The sequence below is a fragment of the Parasteatoda tepidariorum genome, chromosome 4 (assembly GCF_982258835.1).
Source record: "Parasteatoda tepidariorum strain Cologne lab strain chromosome 4, Ptep-v5.0, whole genome shotgun sequence".
NCBI lineage: Eukaryota > Metazoa > Arthropoda > Arachnida > Araneae > Theridiidae > Parasteatoda > Parasteatoda tepidariorum.
The window spans coordinates 57,144,743-57,166,693 of NC_141758.1; the positions used below are offsets into that span (position 1 = coordinate 57,144,743).

General features: G+C 26.5%; 1 protein-coding gene across 5 annotated transcripts in view; it reads left to right on the forward strand.

Annotated features, from left to right (window-relative positions):
- LOC107452514 (putative phospholipid-transporting ATPase IIB) overlaps window positions 1–21,951 on the forward strand; it is a 40,143-nt gene that overhangs the window by 12,576 nt on the left and 5,616 nt on the right. For all 5 annotated transcript variants that reach the window (XM_071182320.2, XM_071182323.1, XM_016069001.4 and 2 more), the window contains exons 10-22: window positions 2,485–2,555; window positions 4,093–4,258; window positions 5,842–5,898; window positions 7,072–7,347; window positions 9,017–9,178; window positions 9,260–9,352; window positions 11,203–11,286; window positions 12,073–12,243; window positions 13,328–13,516; window positions 14,449–14,593; window positions 14,676–14,829; window positions 17,662–17,793; window positions 19,802–19,910. In XM_071182320.2, coding sequence (XP_071038421.1) covers window positions 2,485–2,555; window positions 4,093–4,258; window positions 5,842–5,898; window positions 7,072–7,347; window positions 9,017–9,178; window positions 9,260–9,352; window positions 11,203–11,286; window positions 12,073–12,243; window positions 13,328–13,516; window positions 14,449–14,593; window positions 14,676–14,829; window positions 17,662–17,793; window positions 19,802–19,910 — 1,809 coding nt within the window. The remainder of the gene's footprint in view (window positions 1–2,484; window positions 2,556–4,092; window positions 4,259–5,841; window positions 5,899–7,071; window positions 7,348–9,016; window positions 9,179–9,259; window positions 9,353–11,202; window positions 11,287–12,072; window positions 12,244–13,327; window positions 13,517–14,448; window positions 14,594–14,675; window positions 14,830–17,661; window positions 17,794–19,801; window positions 19,911–21,951) is intronic.

Consider the following 21,951-nt stretch of genomic DNA (forward strand, 5'->3'; position numbering starts at 1 on the left):
AAAATATTAAACCTACTTGCAATACAACAATAACTAACATCCTACTCAATTTTTAGGTAAATGGGATAAAAATTATTAGTTATTTATTGGGCCTGTAATTGGTCAATGAAACTGGAGAGGGGGTATTAAAAAGAGATACAAATTTATTCAAGAATTCATGTTAAATTTTTTCCAAAAATTTGGCCCATCTGTTACGCTACAACCGGACATATACTCTTTCTTGTTCACTGTTAGCTATGCCACTAAATAGAAGTAAAAGGCATATCGATAAATATTATCTGCTATAAAAAGATTATTTAATTTTATGCGGGCAATAAATAAAGCTATTATTATCATTTTTCCTGTGCTCAGAAAAATCAATTTTTTCCAGAAAAATTTGTTATAGGCTAATAAGATAGTAAAAAATTGTTTTTTTTTTTCCTTTTAATGTACAGTGACTATTTTTTTTTCAATGTATTTTTTTATTGTATATAAAAATAGTGATTTTTTTCAACATTTTTTACCATATTTAAAAAAAAAAAGTTTTTTATTCTACAATTTTCAAAATGATTAAATTTAAAAAAATATTGCTTAAATATGAGTTTTATTTATATTGTTAATATATTACATTGATGTTAATTTATTACATTGTTGTTAATATACGTTGCATAGTTAAAACTTTTATAAACTTTTATAAGATGGAGATTGTTATAAAACACATTAATCTGACCATTCTAACAGGAAATGGAAGACAATTTAAATTTAAAGAAGCTATTTAAGTAAAAAATAATATTTGTAGCATTAAGATTATAATTAAAGTAATTTTCAGTCATTATAATGGTTATCATTAACTTAAATTGCTATCCAATTTGAGAAATTTACATCTGACACTGAAGTGAAAAATTTCAAATTAATTATGCATCATATTTCCCAAACAACTGCATAGAATTTTTTATTCAAATGTCAGATTCAAAATTCAGTCAATTTTGCAGATAAATTACAAACAAATTCACTGAGTTTAGACAATTTGTAAATTAGTTATCATTTTTTGCTTTCGCGCGATTCACAATTGACAACAACAATTTAATCATATTAATTCGAACTTATAGTAATCAGTTTTTATAAAACAAACTGTTTTTCGTTAGGTTATGATATACTAAATATATACGTAAAAATTTGATTATAAACTTGTTTTATAAGATATTTTTTCTAAGAAATTAATGTTCATTTTTTTCCGACACCATGGATTTGCCCAGAAATGTAAAAACAAAACCAATTAGCTCATGTAAACTAGGAAACCATGTTAGATTGCAATTATTAATATATTCTAATTTCCATTAAGAAAAGGAAAAGGAAAAGAAAAAGAACAAAAGTTAAAGAATTTTATCTATTTTTTTTTCTATAGCATATGCAACAAGAAATTGACAATTTTTCCTTTACAAATACTGAACATGTCTTAAAATAATAGTGCTAATTTGAAACAAACAGCATTATTTAAACATTTGACTTATGATATTGGTTTCAAGAAAATTATTTCAATGAATTTTATAAAGAGCACTGTTTGTATAATATACAGTATAAAATGGCTCTATATTGATGTTTGGTTTCTAATCACCTGGAATTATTTTCTTTTGCTTAATAAAAACATATTAAACAGTTGGTTTCCAAGGTTGTTTTGGATCATTGCTATTTGGTACATTTTGTGCAAAAACTATTTAACACTTAAAAAAAATTTTATTCATTAAAAGCGTTATTTTCTGCAAGCTAAACATATTGTTTCCTCCATATCTATTCAAGATGACATTTTAAAAAAATAAATTTTAAATGAAATACTACACTATTATATTGACTGATACACTAATATTAACACTTTTCTTATACCTATACTACACTTTAGCAGGAAAAAAAACACGCTGACCTGGAAATTTTAAGAATTTTACTGGAAAACCTGGAAAAATCAGGGAAATTTGAAACCTGATTTGAGTGGCCACCCTGATATTAGTATCAAAAGTATTCAGGTGAATTCTACATATCTCTTTTCACTTTTTCTCTCACTTTGAATTAACTTGTTCTGACTGGTGGATTTTTATTGTGCATAGATTATTAATGACGGGACGAAAAATGGCTACCTCCATGGTTCTGGTTAGTTTTGTTCACTTGCAACAGATGGAGTAATTTTTTTTAAACGTTCATTCAAAAAGTAGCAAAAAATTATAAATCAGAATTAGCATGAAAATGTAAAGATTGAGACCTCATAAAAAATAGAGTTATCGTGGATTGACTGTATATTTATTTTAATTTATGAATTGCTATTAAATGATGTAGATGATTAAAAAACTTTGAAGTATTGATTTATTTTTTAACATTTGTTTACAAATATGTATTCTGATTTTGTTTTTGCTAAGTTGGTAGTATACAGATCATTAAAAAATGTTACTAATTGAACAAATCATAAATATTAACATTATTACAAATTAGCATATTCTAAACTAACTTTTATTTCAGGGTTTTGGTGGCTTGTGGTATCGATATTTGTTTAGATTCATTTTGCTATTCTCTTACATCATTCCTATTAGGTAAGCTAACTATAATATGCTGTTTTATTTTAAAAATTAATTTTTTTAAAAATATGTTTTGTAAGAAGATATTTTGATTACGTAATAAATTACATCAAGCGTTTTTGTATTATTCTAGGTTAATTTTTTAAAATTATTTGTTATTAATTTAAAAAAAATTATTTTGATCTAATATTTTATAAGGAGAAAATAAAGTCTAGTTATCGGTAAAATTAGCAAGGTAAAATTGAGCAAGTTAATTAAAAAAAATTTTTTGTTGCAAATTTGAATATATGTATTCCTATCATCATTGGAAGTTTGACTATAGCTATATTCATTATAAAATTTCTCAACATTTAAAACGTACTTTTGAAATCAAATTTATAATTAATCATTGTTTGTTATTATTTAATGTACCATTTTTATATTTATTTTCTTTTTAGTTAAAGTTCGCATATTATTAAATGTTCAGTATTAAGCCACCAATTTTAGTAAATTTTGGTAAAATGTCTCAACTCTCGTCAATATTTGAAAAAAAGAAAAGTTTTACGTCAATTTACTCGAAAGTTGTTGATACAGTCAGCATTAAATATAAGGATAGTCTTCAACTTTAAATGGCAATAATTAATGTATTTAATGTACTTTTAATTATTTAATGTACTTTTGACTGTAGCTGTATTTGTATTCATTTAAGTTCAATTTTAATTGAATTGCATAGTTATTTTTAGCAATTTAAAATTATAGATTAAGTTATTAAACTAAAATAAATAATAAATTTAATACAATTTCTATTATTTGACTCAATTTAAAATTTTTCAAATTGGTTTTATACTGCAATTGAAAAAGTAATTTGCTGTAACATTTTTATATTTTATTAAGTTTTTCATATCTTTTATTACTGTTTTCAGAATAAAATGTTGCTGTTGGCAGCTCAAATGTAAAGTTTAATCAATCAGTTTCAAATTTAGTTTTTTAAACGAGTTTTACAATGCTAAAAATTTTAAATAACAAATCCAGTACACAAAATTAATTAAATAAAATTTTAATTAAGTAAAATTTTAAATAACAAATTCAGTAATAATCAAAATTCACGTTCGTTCTTAAAGTAATTTAAAGTTGTTATTATCTCTGTTTTTCTGTTTTATCTAAAAATGTTATTCATTATGTGGACTGGAAAACTGATAATTTTTTCTATTTATTCTTGTATAAATTTTATACTTTTCTCTGATATCCTTGAAAATGAGTAAATTTTGATTTGTTTAATTTTATTTCCTTAAAATTTTGTAAAAGATTTTTAAATTTAAATTTTGAACATCTGATCAAAAGAAATTTAATTGGTTTTTCAATAGAATTCTTTTTATTTTCTTTACGGAACAGCTATTATGACAGCTTAAACATAAGGTCTAGACAGTAAAAATTTAATTTTTTTATAGTGATTACATGTTAAAAGTATATATTTTTTTATTATAATATTTCTTGACTAGGAGCATTTTTAAGATCTTGTCAACATTTTCTGAAAAGAGAAAGTAAGTTTTCCAATTGATAATTTTATTTTCAGTTTACGTGTGAACTTGGATATGGGTAAAATGGTTTATTCTTGGATGATTCAGAAAGACAAAGAAATTCCTGGTACAGTGGTGAGGAGTACAACTATCCCTGAAGAATTGGGAAGATTATGTTTTTTACTTTCTGATAAAACTGGGACTTTAACTAAAAATGAGATGGTAAGTTACTTGTTCGGATTTGTTAATTGGTTGTTAAATGATGCAAAGGATCACCAATCTAGATTAAATAATTAGAAATATACAAGCATGGCTCTGGTTATTTGTAATTATTTAATAAATTTTGTTTCTTTATTGATGCTGCAGCTCTTGAAGTGTCCTAACTTAATTTTAAGACTTTTGCACCATTGAATACAACTAATAACTTTTGGTTCCAGTCAGTAATTTAAAGTTCTCTTCAAATTAATTTTTTATATAAGTTTTCATTCTTTTTTTAGTTTCCAGGTCCTTTCCAATCCACAGTATGATTATTTCTCCTTAAATTTTTTGTATTAGTTTTTTTTTTGTTGCTGTGCATAGTTGTGTTATTGGCATATCTGGATTAAATAACCGTGTCAGGAGTTAAATTATCATTTGCCTAGCCACACAGATTCTTAACCTATGAGAACCCACTCAGCACGTCAAATGGCTGCACCATTCAAATTTTTGTCTTACAGTTTTCAGATTTTTTTTTTTTTGAAGAGAAATGTATAGTGAAACAAACAGGCATTTTTCAACAATTTCAAAGTTATATCTGCTCATTAATTTAAAAGTTGTTGACTGATATTAAGTTCCCATTATTTCACAGTATTTCTAGCTATAATACACAATGTAATACTTAATTCTACTGCTTTTCATTGGTTTGCATATAAATTAGAAAAATTTTCATTGTTTAAAGCATTTTTATTTAAACTGTCTTTTTATTTAAATTGTTGAATTTTAAAATAAATAATAAAGAAATGTTAAAAAAAAAATTACAAGTTATTTATGTTAACAAATGTATTACAAAATGTATTGAAATGTATTTATGTGTAGCAAATTATTATTACATCTGAATTTTCAGGAATTCTATTATTAATTCAGTTTTTTTATTTTTTTATTAACTGTTTTTCTATTGAAGTTACATTTCTAATTTAAAAAAATCATGATTCTCCCTTGTTAGTGGCCATTTCTCATCTTCTGTCTTCCTGTATCCCTTGAATTAAATCGAACATTAATGAATTTTTTCCTATTCTAAATTTTCTGTGTATTACTTTACAATGTTATGTTAACCATTATTTTGTGATTAATCTTTCTTGATATAGTGAGGTATTTTACATAATTTCATAATCTTGTCTTAAATTTTTCATATGTTTGACTTTAATATTTTAAATTAAATATCAAGAAAATATTTTAAAATTACTAACATATTTGAAAAATGCTAAAAAAGTTTAGAATTTCTTATTGTATTTAATGTAATGAATAATTGTCATGAATAAATAGGATTCATTATTGTTATTAATATATTATGTTTTAATAACAGTTAATTAAATGTAGGATGAGTTATGAATTTCTTATGTTCTTTTTTGTTTTAAAATTCGAAAAAGTAGACTGCATTTTCATCCAAAATTTGTAATTAAAGGAAGCAAAACACTTTTTTTATGTAATTTTTGTATAAAAAAGCAGAGAAGTTGTTCAGGAATAGTTTTATTTTCACAAAAGTTTAAAAGGAATTTTTCATATTACAAGTAGACTTATATTTATTCTATACATATTTATTTTTACAGGTTTTTAAGAAGTTGCATTTGGGAACTGTAGCTTATGGACAAGATTCTTTCAATGAAGTATGATTTTTCTCTGTTAATTAAGACTTTTAATTAATTTAATTTCTAAATTATATTTTTTTGACATTGAGGAGCATTAATTTAAAATAATGACTGATTTAGCTTTAAGAAATGTATGTATTTTACTTTTTAGTATCTAAAATAATTAATACTTAGAGAATGAAGCTTAATATGCTATACCAATAAATACTAATTTATGCTTGATAAAATTATGTTTATATAAGTTGTCATTGTAAACTGAAATCTCCATATCACCAGATTCTGGCCTTAACTATGATAATACTGTTAACTTAATGATACACTTAATGTTACACTTAATGATAATACTGTTATTACCTAAACACTTATTTAAAATGGAGACACTTTTTTGCCATTTCAGTAGATTTTATATTAGATTTTTTTTAATGAATTGTAGTAAAAGTATCAGCAAGTGCTAAAGTAGTTACTTTTAATATGTAATCTAGTGCACCCTTGAAAACAATACTGGCTTTGGAACCCACTAGTACTTGTCATAGTGGAGGCTTGCACATTTCAGATTTCTTGGAACTTATAAGTTAAAGTTTTTCTGCCATATATTTGATGCAGATATATTTACAAACTCATCTAAACTTTTCTTTGTATGTTTTTTTTAAAAATAAAAATTAAAAAAGTAGAATTTGTTATAACTGAGCCGCGATGGCTCAGAAGGTGGAGCGTTCACCTTCCAATGAGGTGAACTGGGTTCGAGTCCAACAATGGCTGGTCGATACGAATCTGCATCCGACTTGCACCGACCTTAGTGCTGACGTATATCCTCAGTGGTAGACGGATCATGGGTTAGAGTCCCTTCGCCTTCAGGCTAACAGTGGAAGGCTCTCATGGTCTTCCTCTCCATGTAAAGCAAATGCGGGTTAGTTCCATCAAAAAGCTCTCCACAAAGGCAAATTATCCACTACTTGATCCAGGAGTTCCCTTGTCTTCTGGATTGGGCTCAAAATTATAAGGCTACGGAGTTGAGCATTAGTAGTCGTAAACCCAAAAATTGGGTCGGCTGTTTAACGACAGTTATAAAGTATAAAATAAAATACGTTAAAACTCAATTTGGTTATCAGTTTCAATGCATTGTTATTATTTTTTTTTGAAAAAAAATTTCTTTTGTTACTTTATACCCTATTAAGTGCCAATCTATTTTAGGTTATAGCTCATTTAAAAACAGCTTATCTACCAACATCATCAGAGAGTTCTTCGAGCAGTACCACTCCTACCAGACAAACACCTAAAATGAGAACAACTATTGTCACCAGAGTTCAAGAAGCTGCAAGAGCTCTTGCTTTATGTCATAATGTTACGCCTGTCTATGATGAAGACACTGTCAGTATTGATACCTCAGGGGAGAATAAAGATTGTGATACAGAAGCTGATCAGCAATCAAAACAATCATTTGTTTACCAAGCATCTAGTCCTGATGAGGTATGCATAAATTCTTTTATTTTGCAAAATTATTTACTTTTATGTTATAGGTAAAAAGTCTGAACAATTCTTTTTGCTAAAAAGTGATTTTACTTTTACTGCAGTTTGTTTATTGGAAACAATATTGCAGAACGGCTTAGTGAATGAAAAGGCAATTCTCTAGGTACTATTTGAAAGGATGAGGCAAATGTATATTTGTTGTATGTATTACTGTGAAATGCCTATTGACTTACCCAAAATATCCTTCATTGCCCCTAAAGCAATGCTGAAGCTGTTTTTCAGGTTTGAGTATGATTGCTCCAAATTCCAAATGATGGATGGATTTGCTTACCCTCCTTTGCTGCAGAATGTTGCACCAAGGAATGCTGAAGAACTACATCTGAAAAACATAGTCCGTTACACAAGATTTCTTAAAAACAAATTCTCTCTCTCTCTCCCTCTTTTGTTTAAAAATTCATCTGTGTAGCCCTGCACTGATCCCATATTATTTTCATTGTAGGCCAACCTGCTTTTAAAATATGAGATTTGTTTTAGAATATTAAATGACAAAATATGCGTTATCCCTTACTTCAAATAGGTAATAATGATTCTGCGAAAAAGAAGAAGCTTAAAACTCACTAGATCATTTTTTAGTGAGCTTATCGTAGCATTAGATTTGCTATTTTGAATATCATTTATTTCATATTATCCCAGTTGCAGAAATCCTCACACTATGATCCATTTATGCACCATATATAATTGCGAGAATGTATTATCAGGCAAGTTTTTTTTTCTTCAAAATACTTATTTGTTCTGGACTTTATTTTTTAAGCAAAAATTAATGCAAAGCTTCTAAGAAAGAAGAAAACATGAGAATATTGGCTCAAATATTTTAAAAGAACAGTAGTTGGATTATAAAAATATGACATGTATGTTCTACATAGAACACTTGTATCATTGGAAGAAAAATATACTTTGTTATTTTTTTTTAAAATTCAAGTGTAAACTATGTATTTAGTACTCGGGGGGTCTGTTAAGAAGAAATTTAGGTCTGTACAAAATATTCACAAAATATCTTTTCATGAAAACGGACCCTTCACAAAATGATTTTTATTTTTAATTACCTCTACCCTTCACAAATTTGTTTATCTTCATTATAGTTTTGTTAATTGAATAAACCCTTCCCAGGGCCTTTGGCAGATGCTTCTTCCATTATTCGTATGAAATGAATATTCTGCATTCAGCAGTATAGGCTAAATACCAAATATTTGTATGTTGCATCTCTAATTTAGAAGCAGCAATTGTTGTTTATTTTTGAAAATTTAATTTTTTGAATTATAATTTTACAGTGCTTAGCATAATCTTGTATCTATTTACAATTTAAGAACTCCTTGAAAAGGTTTTTTGCTATAACCGGACCTATTTGCACAAATTTATAAAGGTAGGATCCTGGTTGAAAGAATGTGAGTAATTTTTTCACAATTTCACAAAATCTGGACCTTTTACAAAATGTTTGGTTAGACCCCTGGTACTCCACAATACAAATTTCATTGCTAATGATTTCCATTTTGAGAGAGATATTTTTTTTTATTTTTTACCTGTAAGAATTTGAAAAAGATTGTTAATTAATTTTTTTCTTTTCAAATCTTATTTTTGAACACTGATTACTTAGTATTTTCAAATATTATAGGTTGCCTTGGTGACTTGGACTGAGAGTGTGGGGTTGACATTAATTCAACGGAATCTTCAGAAAATGCAATTAAGATCACCTCATAACCAAATATTGGATTATTCCATTCTGCAGATATTTCCTTTTACTTCAGAGACAAAAAGAATGGGGATAATAGTTAAAGTAATTTCACTTTTTTCTTGCAATTAAGCTTTGTTTTCTATCCTTTCAATTTAATAATGATTCACTGTTTTGTTTTATCAGGAGGAAAGTACAGGAGAAATTATATTTTTTATGAAAGGTGCAGATGTTGTGATGTCATCGATTGTTCAGTACAATGATTGGTTAGATGAGGAGGTAATATTATTTGTAGTTTTATTATTTTTTGTTCATATTTTATAATTTTCTTTTTCTTTCAGGGTGTGTAGCGTTTTTAGAAAGTGCTTAAAAGTGCTTATTTTCGATTTTCATTTTTTAAAAGCCCTTAAAGGTGCTTTTTTCATTGGGTATTTTTAAAAAGTGCTTAATTTTCCCTTTTTCAAAATGAGATTTTTCGTTTGCTTAGTTGATTTTCGCTTCAAATTATGCAGAAAGATACAGTTCGCATTGTTCTATTCAACGTTTTCATAATTAATTCAACTCCAATCTATTTCGGCTTATAGTCTGTCCGTAGCATATGAAAACGCCATTCGTTTTACATGATTCAAAATTTCATGATTTTTGACAATTGTCAAAAACAATGTCAAAAGGTTTATTATTTTTTTTTTTTGACCTGACAGTTAAAATAAGATAAAACAATTTATTAATAAATTTTTAATCGATTGTCAAAAACTTTCCAACCCTGCCTAATTATGATATTTTTTAAGTGCTTAAAAATATTTTCTGAGTGCTTGAAAAGTGCTTAAAAGGTGCTATTTTTTGTTGAATAATTTGGCTATGCACCCTGTCTTTGTATACTAATTTTCAGTTAATGTCTTTAAAATTTTACAAAATTTTCATTTGAAAATAAAGAAAATTTATTTGATTTGTATGAGAAATGGATTTTATCGACTTTGTAATTACAATCGATCTCATCTGTTATATTTTATTGCAGAAAAAAAATTTAAAGTTTCGTGTATTTTCTTATTTGCTGTCAATTATTCAATGAGTTTTTTTAAAAAAGGAACACACAGCGAGAGTGTTATATTAAATTTAATCTAATATTTTAATATATTTTTAAACTTAAAAATAATACTTATTATTAAGTGAAATCAATTTCTAATTTTTCATATAAATGCATTTCTGCTAGCATTGTTCAATTTTGATTAATTGTAAATAAAATTTATTTTAATATTTGAAGAAGAATGAACCCTTTCAAGACCATTTTTTTTTTCAATAAAAGGACATATTATAACTTCAATAGATCAAGAAAGGTAAAAATAACAGTATTCTGCCAAAATAAAATCAACTATTAGGACAATTGGGGGGTTCCACCTGGTTTTTTCAGACTATTCACATATGTCCCAATGGTGTTTTTGTCTGCAGGAAATATATGTCCTGGTGGGACTAAAAGGGTTAATGTCTGAATAATGAAAAAAAACCTCTTTTAATAAATTTAATAATTTTGTTAAAATAATTACAGGTATCTCTGTTTTACATGTTCACTTTTAGGATTTCTTTCAGGAAAAAAAAAATTATTTGCAGAAACATACCACACATAATTTTTTTGAAACTAATTCTGGTGTGTAGTTACATTATTCTGATGCATACATATCACTGAATCTTGTTATAATGAAATGGGAGAAAAAAAAAACTTGTAGGAATTAAAATTTTTTTTCTCATTATCCTCAAAAGATTTTACAAATTGGATAAAAAAGAATTGGATTTTGTGTATTATTTCAATGTGAGAGGTAAAGATGAAAAACTGCTTAAAAAAATTCATAATGAGTTAACTGGTGAAGATTTTAAGAAATTATCTAAACATAAATTATTTATTTATTTTTTTTTTTTTTTAAATACATCATGACTTTTGGTAGAAATAGAATTTTTGGAATGGTCAATTAGTTACAATTTGTTTTGGAAATATATCAGTAAATATTAAAATGTAAGATTGTCTTAGTTTAAAAACTTATTGCTTATATAAGTTGAGTATGTCCTACAGATTTTATCGTACCTTCTTAAATTTTTGTCTTTTTTTACATTTTGATTTAAATTTTATGTTTTTCTAGTGTGGAAATATGGCTCGAGAAGGGTTGAGGACACTTGTGGTTGCTAAGAAAGTTTTAACTGAAGATCAGTATTCTGATTTTGAAGTATGTAATAAATTTGTTAATTTTGAAATGATTGTTATTAAAATTTGGAAATGATTGTAATTAAAATTTTGAAAATTTGTTGTCATTCTTGGAATAAAAGTATTTAAGCAAGTTTTTGAAAAAAGATGCTTTTGTTTACGAGATTTCATTAAAAAAAGTATTTTACTTATGACAAAACTGATTAAGACTGATTTGAGTGAATCTCTAGATCCAGAAAAATGTTTGAAAAAACTATGCAAATTAACTTTTCTGTATATGTTTTAACAGGTTTGCGGTAAATCTTCCAATAGAACGTAATGTTCATGTCCAACTCTGAGCAGTGAATGCATTTAGGAAATTGTTAATTAATAATAATTTTTTTTATTTTGTATTTTATTATTGAAATATCGAACTACTATTTGAAAAAATAATTAAATATACTTACAACAAGTTTTTGGAAAATTTAATAAAATTAGTAAACACTTGAGCTTTTAAGGCTGTAATGTATTGCATTTATAAAAATTTATTTTCTTTGTGTTTTTTATTAACATTAGATGCAACATTTTCTAAAATCTTTATGAAACTTTTTTTAATGATTATATATTTAGGAGACAAAATTTAAAATATTTTTGTATTTTATTTTTTGATTTTTTTTTAAGCAATTTAAATTTTAGTAGTGTTCCTTTTATATTTGAGGCTGAAAAATTTCTAGTGTCTGTATCATTTTGTCACTCTTAACTATTTTTTAATGAAAAATTAAAAGAAGTTTTTTTTTCTTTGTGAAAATAGTTTGATTTTTTTTTAAAGGCTCGCTTGAATCAAGCCAGAGTCAGTATTCATGACAGAAATGCCAAGGTTTCTGCCGTCATTGAAAGTTTAGAGAGAGATATGGAGTTACTTTGTCTGACCGGTGTTGAGGATAAACTGCAAGATAATGTTCGACCAACTCTTGAGTTACTTAAAAATGCTGGAATTAAAGTAAGCTGTCAATAGTTATTATATCAGTGAGTGTTGAAAAAAAATGTATAAGATATTTTTTGTTTACTTAAAATTTTCTTTTAACTAAGTTTTTCTCTGTTTCCCCCAAAATGACCAATTTAAATAATCAAATAAAAGCGGACAAAATAGGGGGCAAATGTACAACTTGCAGTGTTGGTACAGCTGTGCAAACTTCTCCAAAGTGCTCCAAAACAAAAATGTCTGCTTCAAGTTACTATAAAATAATGATTTTCCTCAAAATTTTACCAAACTGCTCTAAAACTCCAATAACATATAGTCATTGAGCAAAATATATTCATTGAACAAAAATCATAAATTTGGCCTAGTTTGGCACAGAATATAAGTGCAAAGTTCAGTTTCATTGCGTCGAAACTGAAAGTAATTAAAAAAAATTTTCTGATTTTTTTTAACACTAATTTGGGAAACAAATTAATCAGACACTCTCCCTCATAAAATTGAGAATGTCAATAGATGACTAAAATACGGAATTCGCTTATCATGTTATAATATATTAGACGTATAATAGTTTAAACATACGAAATTCATGTGACACATATTTAAAATATTGGAGTTAGGAGAAATAAGTATGATCATAAACCAACATGGAATTACAATGAAATTAAATGCTTTTCCTTTTTTTATTTATTTATTTAAAAAATTTTGTTTTTGTTTTATGGGCTCAAAACAGTAATTTTGCAAGCTTTATGCTGCTCCAATTGTAACCATTATTTGATCTAAAAACCAAATTTACTTGCTCCAAAATTCCTTTTTTCTGTTCCCTAATGGTTATGCTGCTGTTCCATCCCTGAACTTACTGCATTCGACTCAGGAAACTAGATCATTTATCTTCTCTAATTTTCAAAATTAATTACGAAGTATGTCTATAGTTGATGCTGTGACAAGTGAAGTACTATAAAACTGCACCAAAAATACGGTGCTGTCTGAAACAAAATTATGATGATACGTGTAACTAATGTGCAACTTGGAGCTTTTATCCACCTAGCTGATCGCTTGTGCTTTTAAATTTGTATTTGCTTCTTATTGTTTTTCTTCCCAATTACAGATCTGGATGCTTACAGGTGATAAATTAGAAACTGCGACAAGTATTGCAAAGTCTTCCTTATTAGTCTCCCGAACTCAAGATATGCATATTTTTCAAAGTGTGACTTCTCGTGGTGAGGCTCACCTGGAGTTAAATGCATTCAGGAGGAAAAATGATTCTGTTTTGATCATAAAAGGTGACAGTCTAGAAGTAAGTATAGTTTTTATTTTAGTTAATATATTTTAAGATGTTAAGTATTTGTCTTGTCAGTATATCAATCTTTAATATCATTTTTACTATAAGTAATGTTTTTTTTCTTTTTGCGAAATTAAATGAGAAATGAGATTGAATGTTTTAATAAGACTTTAATGTAATAAATAAATAAATAAATTCTAAAGTAAAATAATAGTTCTAAAGTAAATAAATTCTGAAGTATTAAGCTGATCCAAAGGCACTAAAAAGTACAAGCTGCCTAAAAGGGCATTTCGTTTTCCAAAAAATTATATCAGAAAATGGTTATTGTAAAAAAAATGTTCTGCACAGAAATTTGTTGTACTCAAAATTTTCTGTTTTTTGTTCTAACTTATTTTGACAATTAGTGCTGCAAATAGCAAAATTAAAAAAAAAGGAAAAAAATTGAAAATTGCATAGCAGCAAATCTCAATGATTAAAGTCACATAATTTTGTATTAATAATTAAAGCAATATATATTCAATCATACAATAATTTTGAAATATTCAATATCAGCTACAATTACATGTGTTTTATCTAAAAATTTATAGTCAATGAAAAAACAGATAGCTAAAATATTAAGGCATTACTGACCAAAAACCTGTAGTTTGACTGGTAAGTTCATGGCCAATTCTTCACTGAGGAAAGAATTCCAACCACTTTTAAAAAACCAAATTAATTTTTGGTAATAAGGGAAATGAATTCCCTTTAGAAATCAATCTCATTCCCAAAAATATTTTAACATAATATTTCTAAAAAAATTTCCCTTCAACGAATCCAAACTTTTTTTCATAAATGCATTTTAATTCTGAAATGATTGAATTTAGTAAGTATATTGAGTAAAGAAGGCAATTTTTTTTGTGTGAGGAATTTTTTTTTCAAGTTTTATTAAATGTAAATATTTCCTGTAGATGTGCTTAAAATTTTATCCTAAAGAATTCATGGAGCTAGCTTGCCAATGTCCAGCAGTTGTTTGTTGTCGCTGTTCTCCCACTCAAAAAGCTGAAGTTGTGCGACTCATACAAAATGAAACCGGTAAAAGAACTGCTGCAGTCGGTAATATATCTTCATTTTATTACAAATTTAATATATTGTGTCACTATATTATGCAAGAAATTCATTTTGAATATCTTATTAGGGGATGGCGGTAATGATGTCAGTATGATTCAAGCAGCAGATGTTGGTATCGGTATCGTTGGCAAAGAAGGAAAACAGGCCTCTTTAGCTGCAGATTTCTCTGTTACTCAATTTCATTATATTGCTCAGTTAATTTTGGTTCATGGGCGTTATAGGTTAGTCAGTTGTGGATTAGTTTTCTTAGTTTACTTATAAATATTGAAACTTTCATTTGAAGTTGTTATCACAATTTTCATTCTTTCTTTCTCATACACCACATTATTACTGGTCTCCTGTAGTGCACCTTTAAGGGAAGGAAATGAGCAGTGCAGGATTTAGTGTACGCGGATCCCTAGGCCATTAAAATGTTTGGGGCCCTTAGATAAAAAAAAAAATTTCTCATATATTTTTTATTTACTCAAATATAAAAGTATTTATCTATTTTTTCATTTAAGAAAGCATATTTAAAATTAAAATAAATAATAAATTAAATTTTACTTTTGTTAGATAAAGTAAAGCAAATAATAAAAATAAGTAATAAATGAATATGATTAACGTTATGTAAAAAAAAAAAAAATCTTATTTTATTAATATATATTTAAAATTGATTTTTTTATTAAAAAAATAATTTTTCTTAATTTTTTAAAATTTATTTTCAAAACATCCATTTTAAGGGGGCCCTAATCATTGGGGGTCCCAGGACATAGCCTAGTCTGGCCTAATGGGTAATCTGGCACTGGAAGTGAGGGATCTGGAAGGGGTTGTAGTAGCACATGCTGTGAAGCATTAAAGTATTATTGAAATGTTTTCTAATTTCTTAGGAATTAACACAGTTAAATTTTGATAATTTTTGCTCAAATTATGCTTAGACTTTTGTATCGTCAAATTTTTTTTTAATGGTATCTTCAAAATTTAAAAAAACTTTATTTTCTTTTTAATTAATAATATTAAACTCATAAGACTATTTAGGGCAATACTCAATAGTAGTATAATATAAAAAAGTGTTGTCAAAATTGCAAATTATTACATCTAATGTATGATCTAAGGGACTGGTAGACAATTTTTTATTACTTTTATCAATTTTTTGCAAATGTAAAAAAATCTTAATCTATGGGAAAAACTGTTTCATTCCATGTGATTTATCTGTGCAATGACAATGCTTCGTCTGCTCACAATTTTCAGTTTTTTTATGTATATCAATTGCAATGCATAATACATATTTACTATGTTGGTATCTATAGTTTTTATCTTGATCTTTTTTGTCATGGAAAAGGGGTTTTGTGTGCATTCCATAATTCTAAGTTACTGTTTTAACCTTTTCTATTGATTTTCTTTCTTTTCTTCTCCTCTTAATTTATGTGTTAGACTTATTTCTAGAAGTGTAAATTATTTTTTAACTGGAGTTTGGTACAGTATATCTCCATCTAACTTTTGCAAAATTGAACTGTGCATTCAATTGTAATCTAATCTCGCTTGTACAACATGATTTTTATTTTCCATTATAGTTTTTGTTATTAGACATATCTTTATCTTCTTTGCTATTTTAATATATTATTCATTATTTTTCAATGTCTAGTAATATGAATAGCCTGGAAAAAACAAAATTTATTGCAATTCTCTGGAAAGCCTGATAAAATTAGGAATGTTCTTAATTTCTGAAAGAAGTGAGAGATTTATAATATTTGGATTATTTCTAATATTTGGAAATAATCAGAAAAATATTTAATTTCTCAATCGATGAAATTCGAATGTCTTAAGGCAGTGTTTCCCAAACTTGTGACTTTTGTGTACCCTTTCTGAATTTTTCGTAACGCTGTGTACCACTAATAAAAAAATTAATGTAGTTTTATTAATAAGTTTATTTGCATCAGTGAGGAAGATGATATTGTTTTTGCTGTGATAATAGTTATAGGGATAAAAATTATATTTTATAAAAATAATCAAAATAAGTAGAATTTATTACAAACCTTTACCATAAAAAATTGCACAAGTTAAAAATCACAACTGATTCTTGACACCACTAATTATAAACTCGTTTGTTGCAAGATGTTTTGCATAAGAACAGGCACCCCTGCAAAACTGTTCCCGTACCCCTTGGGCACCCCTGCAAAACTGTACGCGTACCACACTTTGGGAAACACTGTCTTAAGGAAAAGAGGAAATTTTTTCCTAGTGCAGTTTTAAATTATAAATTATTAATTACTAAGAAAATAGTTATTTAATAATAGATTATTAATTATTTACGAAGAAAAATGTACTGTCATGTGCAAATATTTTCTTTCCTTGTAATCTGAGAAGTTTTTTTATAATTTGGGTAGTTTTGTGTATAATAAGTTATCCTTTGACTTGTGCCCATTTAGTAAGTAAGAGTATTTCTGTATTATATGTTAATGAATGTGAAAGATGAAAAATGAGAAAATGGTTAAGTGAAAAAAATTTAATATATGTATGTGACAAATGCTATTATGTATGAAAATAATAAATAAATAAAATTGTCTAAGATAACTTAATTTATGGTTATATTGTTTATATAATTTATGGTACATAATAAATGAATAAATATGCAAACCTAATTATTTTTTAAGTGAAATTTTTAAATTTTTCTTCTAATTTTTATTTTTTTGTGTCGAAATTTATTTTTTTGTGTTTTTGAAAGTGTCGAAAGATGTGAACTATTGTTAAATCATGTACTCTAAAAGTTTAATTTAAATTTTTGTAACTGATTTTATACTGTTTTTCATATTCTGTCATTCTCAGGAAATATTATAAACAAATTGATTGTGGAAAATTTTTCATAAAAGCTTGAAGATGGCGGGAAATTGCATCCAGATATTTGCCCAACACTGCTTTATATTTTTAGGGAAAAAAAGTGTCTTGTTGTGCATGTATAAATTTTTCACTTAGTTAAATGTAACAATTTAGTATTTACAGCATATTTCAAAATGTAATTCAAAAAATGCATTAACTGTCTGCTGTATAAAGCTTTTATAAATTTTTCTTTATTCTAGCTATAAACGATCGGCTGCACTCAGTCAATTTGTAATTCATCGTGGTCTCATAATTTCAACAATGCAAGCATTTTTTTCTGCAGTTTTCTATTTTGCATCAGTTGCATTATATCCTGGCTTCCTAATGGTTGGGTAAGTTCCATTCACTTAATATTCATGCTAAAGCATTTTATTCGGTTTCTTTTCTTCAAAAATGTATTTTGTTTAAAGTAAAACTTTTTGTATAGGGATAAAATTGTCAATTTAGATTTTACTGCATAGAAAGGAATTTCTCGGACTCACTTTAGGGAATTTATTTGTGGATTACAATTTATCATAAACTTTTTTTTTAATATACTGTTTTATATATATACTTTAGCTATTGTTAGATATATATACTTTTGCTGTTAGAAAAGATACTTTTACTGTTAGCTGATAGTCTTTCAACTTAGATAAAAATTCATCTGTAATATGTAAGTGTTTTATATGTTGGGCTTGTTTTTGAAATAAGCTAACACTGTCTTTTAACAAGTAAATTTTCTTGTTTTTATTTTATTCAAAACTTGCACCTAATCCTTATTACTCTACCTGAAAATTCAGAATTTAATTGTTAAAAGTTGATGTAAAATAATGGAAACAAATTTCTGAGATTCCACAGAAGTGTTTTACTTTTAAAACAGGTTTAAGTATGGAAGTGTTTTATTATTCAATATTTTTTTAAACTTAATAAAATAAAAAAAAGGTGTAATAACTTGTTTAATTTTAATTTTATTGCATTTGGTTAGTGCCATATTTTGCCTTTTGTGGCCGATGTGCTGTGGCTTATTAAAAATACCAATAATGATTTTAGAAAACTGTTTCGATTTTTTTAAAATTTGGTATGCATTTATTTGTTGTAAAACTTATAATTTATTTTATTACCATTTTTAAAACCCTTGACTCTTTTCTATAGGGAAATTCATTAGAACTTGTGTATATTTTAATTTTAAAGTAACTATACAATTTACTTAAATGTAACTTAAATGTTAATAAATGCATTAATTTCTTATTGCATTTCACTTTTTGCTATTTTCATTTGAATACTTTTCAGTTTACAAAAAGTGAAATTAAATATTTTGTGTTCAGTAGTATTACTTTATTATTTGATTTTCCTTTTACATACAATTGAATTAATTTTTAAAAGTTTGCGCCATCTTATTTAAAAGTGGAATACTCAAAATTATTTGTTCTATTGAATGTAGAAGTTAGTTAATTTCAAGAATCATACGCTGTATGCTTTGAAATAAATTCTAACAACGTTAAAAACCTGGCAGCTTATCTCAACTTAGTTATTCCAGAAATATTTTTCATTTTGCTTAGTTGCTTATCTGAAAAGTTCTTAATAGATATTTTGATTATTTCAATCAGGGGTCACTAACATAGTTGATATTGACCACTGGATATTGATATAGTATAATTAGAGGATTAATCAGATATCTCGGTGTATGAATGAGTACTAATGCTATTCAATTACAAAGATTTTAAAAATTAAAAGATTATTTTAAATTACGTTTTGGAGATGTTTGCAAGATGAAGTAATTGAATTATTAGTTTACTTTGAAGTAAAGATGTTCTTTAATAATTTAACCGTGAGTAAATTTTGGACGAATATAAATATTACCCAAAAATATCCAAAACTCTATAATGCAGCATTTTTATTTTTAATTGAATTTTCAAGCTTATGTATGATTGAATCTGGCTTCAATATGTTAATTTTATTTTAAAAAAGCAGGGAAATTAATTGAATGTGGAGCTCCAAAGTGATTTAGGATTGAAGCTAATGAATTTCGAATCAAACATAGCTAATCTATTATAGCAACATTTTGAACATTGCATCCTTCTCATTGGTTTATGTAAAAATTTGATTTGTCAGAAATAAATAATTATGAAACCAGTATTTTAAAACTATTTTTAAGAGTGGTCGATGAAAGAATTATAAAAGTTTTGGGATTCTGATTAAAAAAAAGCTCAGCAGCCTCTGATTAAATAATCAAAAGGATAATTTTCATTTTTCTTTGTTGAAAATTTTTTAATAAATGCTCTTTTATGAAAACTTCATTAATTTATTGGTTTATAATATTTTGTTTAGAATGTTAATAGTTATTATATTTTTTAATTTCAGGTATGCCACAATTTACACAATGTTTCCTGTGTTTTCTTTAGTTCTAGATAAAGATGTTTTACCTGAAAAAGTTTTTACATACCCCGAATTGTACAAAGAATTATGCAAGGTACATGGTATTAACGTTTTATTTTAATATGATTTTTGTTTAAGCATATGTTTTCAGTGAGTTTCTATTTTATTAATTACTTTCCATTACATTGTTTCTTTTTTGTAATTTTATTGAAAATTTCTAGGAAATGTACTGTAATAATGTGAAATCGTTCGTCTGAGACTAGACCTTACGCTATTAAATCCTACAGTAATTAAATTCAGTTTGAGCGAGAATTTAGTATCTAACATTTTGTAAAGTAAAAAAAAGCCTCAATTTTCAACTTCAGTATAACATGTTTGAATGTGTTGTGTATGCATGCATGCATATGCACATTTTTGCTTAAAAATACTTTAAGAACTTTTTGCGCATTTGAAGATACTTTTGTTGGATTGCAAAAATAGTTTAACTTTTTAAAAGTTTTAAACTTTCCAATTTTAAAAAATGATTTTTCCCATTTAAAGTTATCCTTTTTTTTTTAAATCAATGTGCATAATTTATGTTACCATAATTCTGCTTGGAGGGCAGATGTTAGTTAGGTATGCAGACCATTCTCTCTAGCACCCCAACAGTGAATGTACTTTTCTAGTAATCAAACCACTAGAACCATTATGTTAGGAATTGAACTCCATTTCAGGCTTTGGTAGGCAGAGACTCTACCCACGATATAAACTGGTCAGCTAGGTTGTTAGAGAATCATCAATAATGGTCACATACACTATTTAAGCAACGTTCTCCATTTGGGGTTGCATTCTATTTTATGTTCCTTTCTAATGGTTTATTCTGTTGGTAGTTTTGAATCAATATAAAAAATTTTTCGATTGAATTAGTGATCTCAAATAAGAAAAGATGAAAATTTGAAATGAATTTTTAGCGAATTCATGAATGAGGCTCATTTTTTATTTTAACCCTTCCTACCTAGTTTTGAAAGTATCTCTGCATTAAAATGTTTATTAGATATATTTTTATTGTAGACTATACAAGCAGCAATAGTTTAAGAATTCTGTGAGAGAAAAAGTAACTAAGTCAACCATTCTTTTATTCTGTTTATAAAAGAGAAAAGGGAAAATTATGAAACTGACTAAAAGATATTTGACTTATTGGAATCACTTTTACATAAGATCAATGTATTACCAAATAATTCTGATTCAATGTACCTCATAGTGGTTTTGGGAAGCTTCCCTAATTTATCCTACAAGTGGCAGATTCAAATGATTAAATTTATGTCCAAAAATATCTTTAAGTTGAAATATCTTTACAAATAATGTGAATGCAGAAGAATTTTTTCCGTCATTGTTACGAAGTAACTTTATAAAAAATTAAAAGTTTTGATTGAACCTGGTGTGGAACAATCCAAAAAAAAATGAGTTCTCTTTTTGTTGGTTGTAAAATAATACAGAAACTGTGTAATAAGATGAAATTGATAAGTTTAACTCAGTAACAGAACAGTTACAGTTTAACTCAGTACAAGTGGCAGATTCAAATGATTAAATTTATGTCCAAAAATATCTTTAAGTTGAAATATCTTTGCAAATAATGTGAATGCAGAAGAATTTTTTTCGTCATTGTTACGAAGTAACTTTATAAAAAATTAAAAGTTTTGATTGAACCTGGTGTGGAACAATCCAAAAAAAATGAGTTCTCTTTTTGCTGGTTGTAAAATAATACAGAAACTGTGTAATAAGATGAAATTGATAAGTTTAACTCAGTGACAGAATTATAAATAAAAAACCATCAGTTGCAACTCACAGGGTATAGAGAAAATACACTATTAATAGAGTTGCAAAGGAAGTCAATGCATAAAAATTTTAGCATTAAGTGAAAGTAAACTGAAACAATGAAGCACAGATAAACGCAAACAATGTGAAGTCACAGATGTGTGTATGTGGGTGGAAGGGTTTGAGAAAAATGAAAATGCAAAAAAAAAAAAAAAGGAGAAAATCCGTGAGATTTCTAAATAATTTGTAAATTAAGGAATGCTAATCTTATTGGCACTTTTGCACTTTTTGGATACTGGAACGATTCTGGAAAATCTAAATCAGCACATGAGGTACACTGT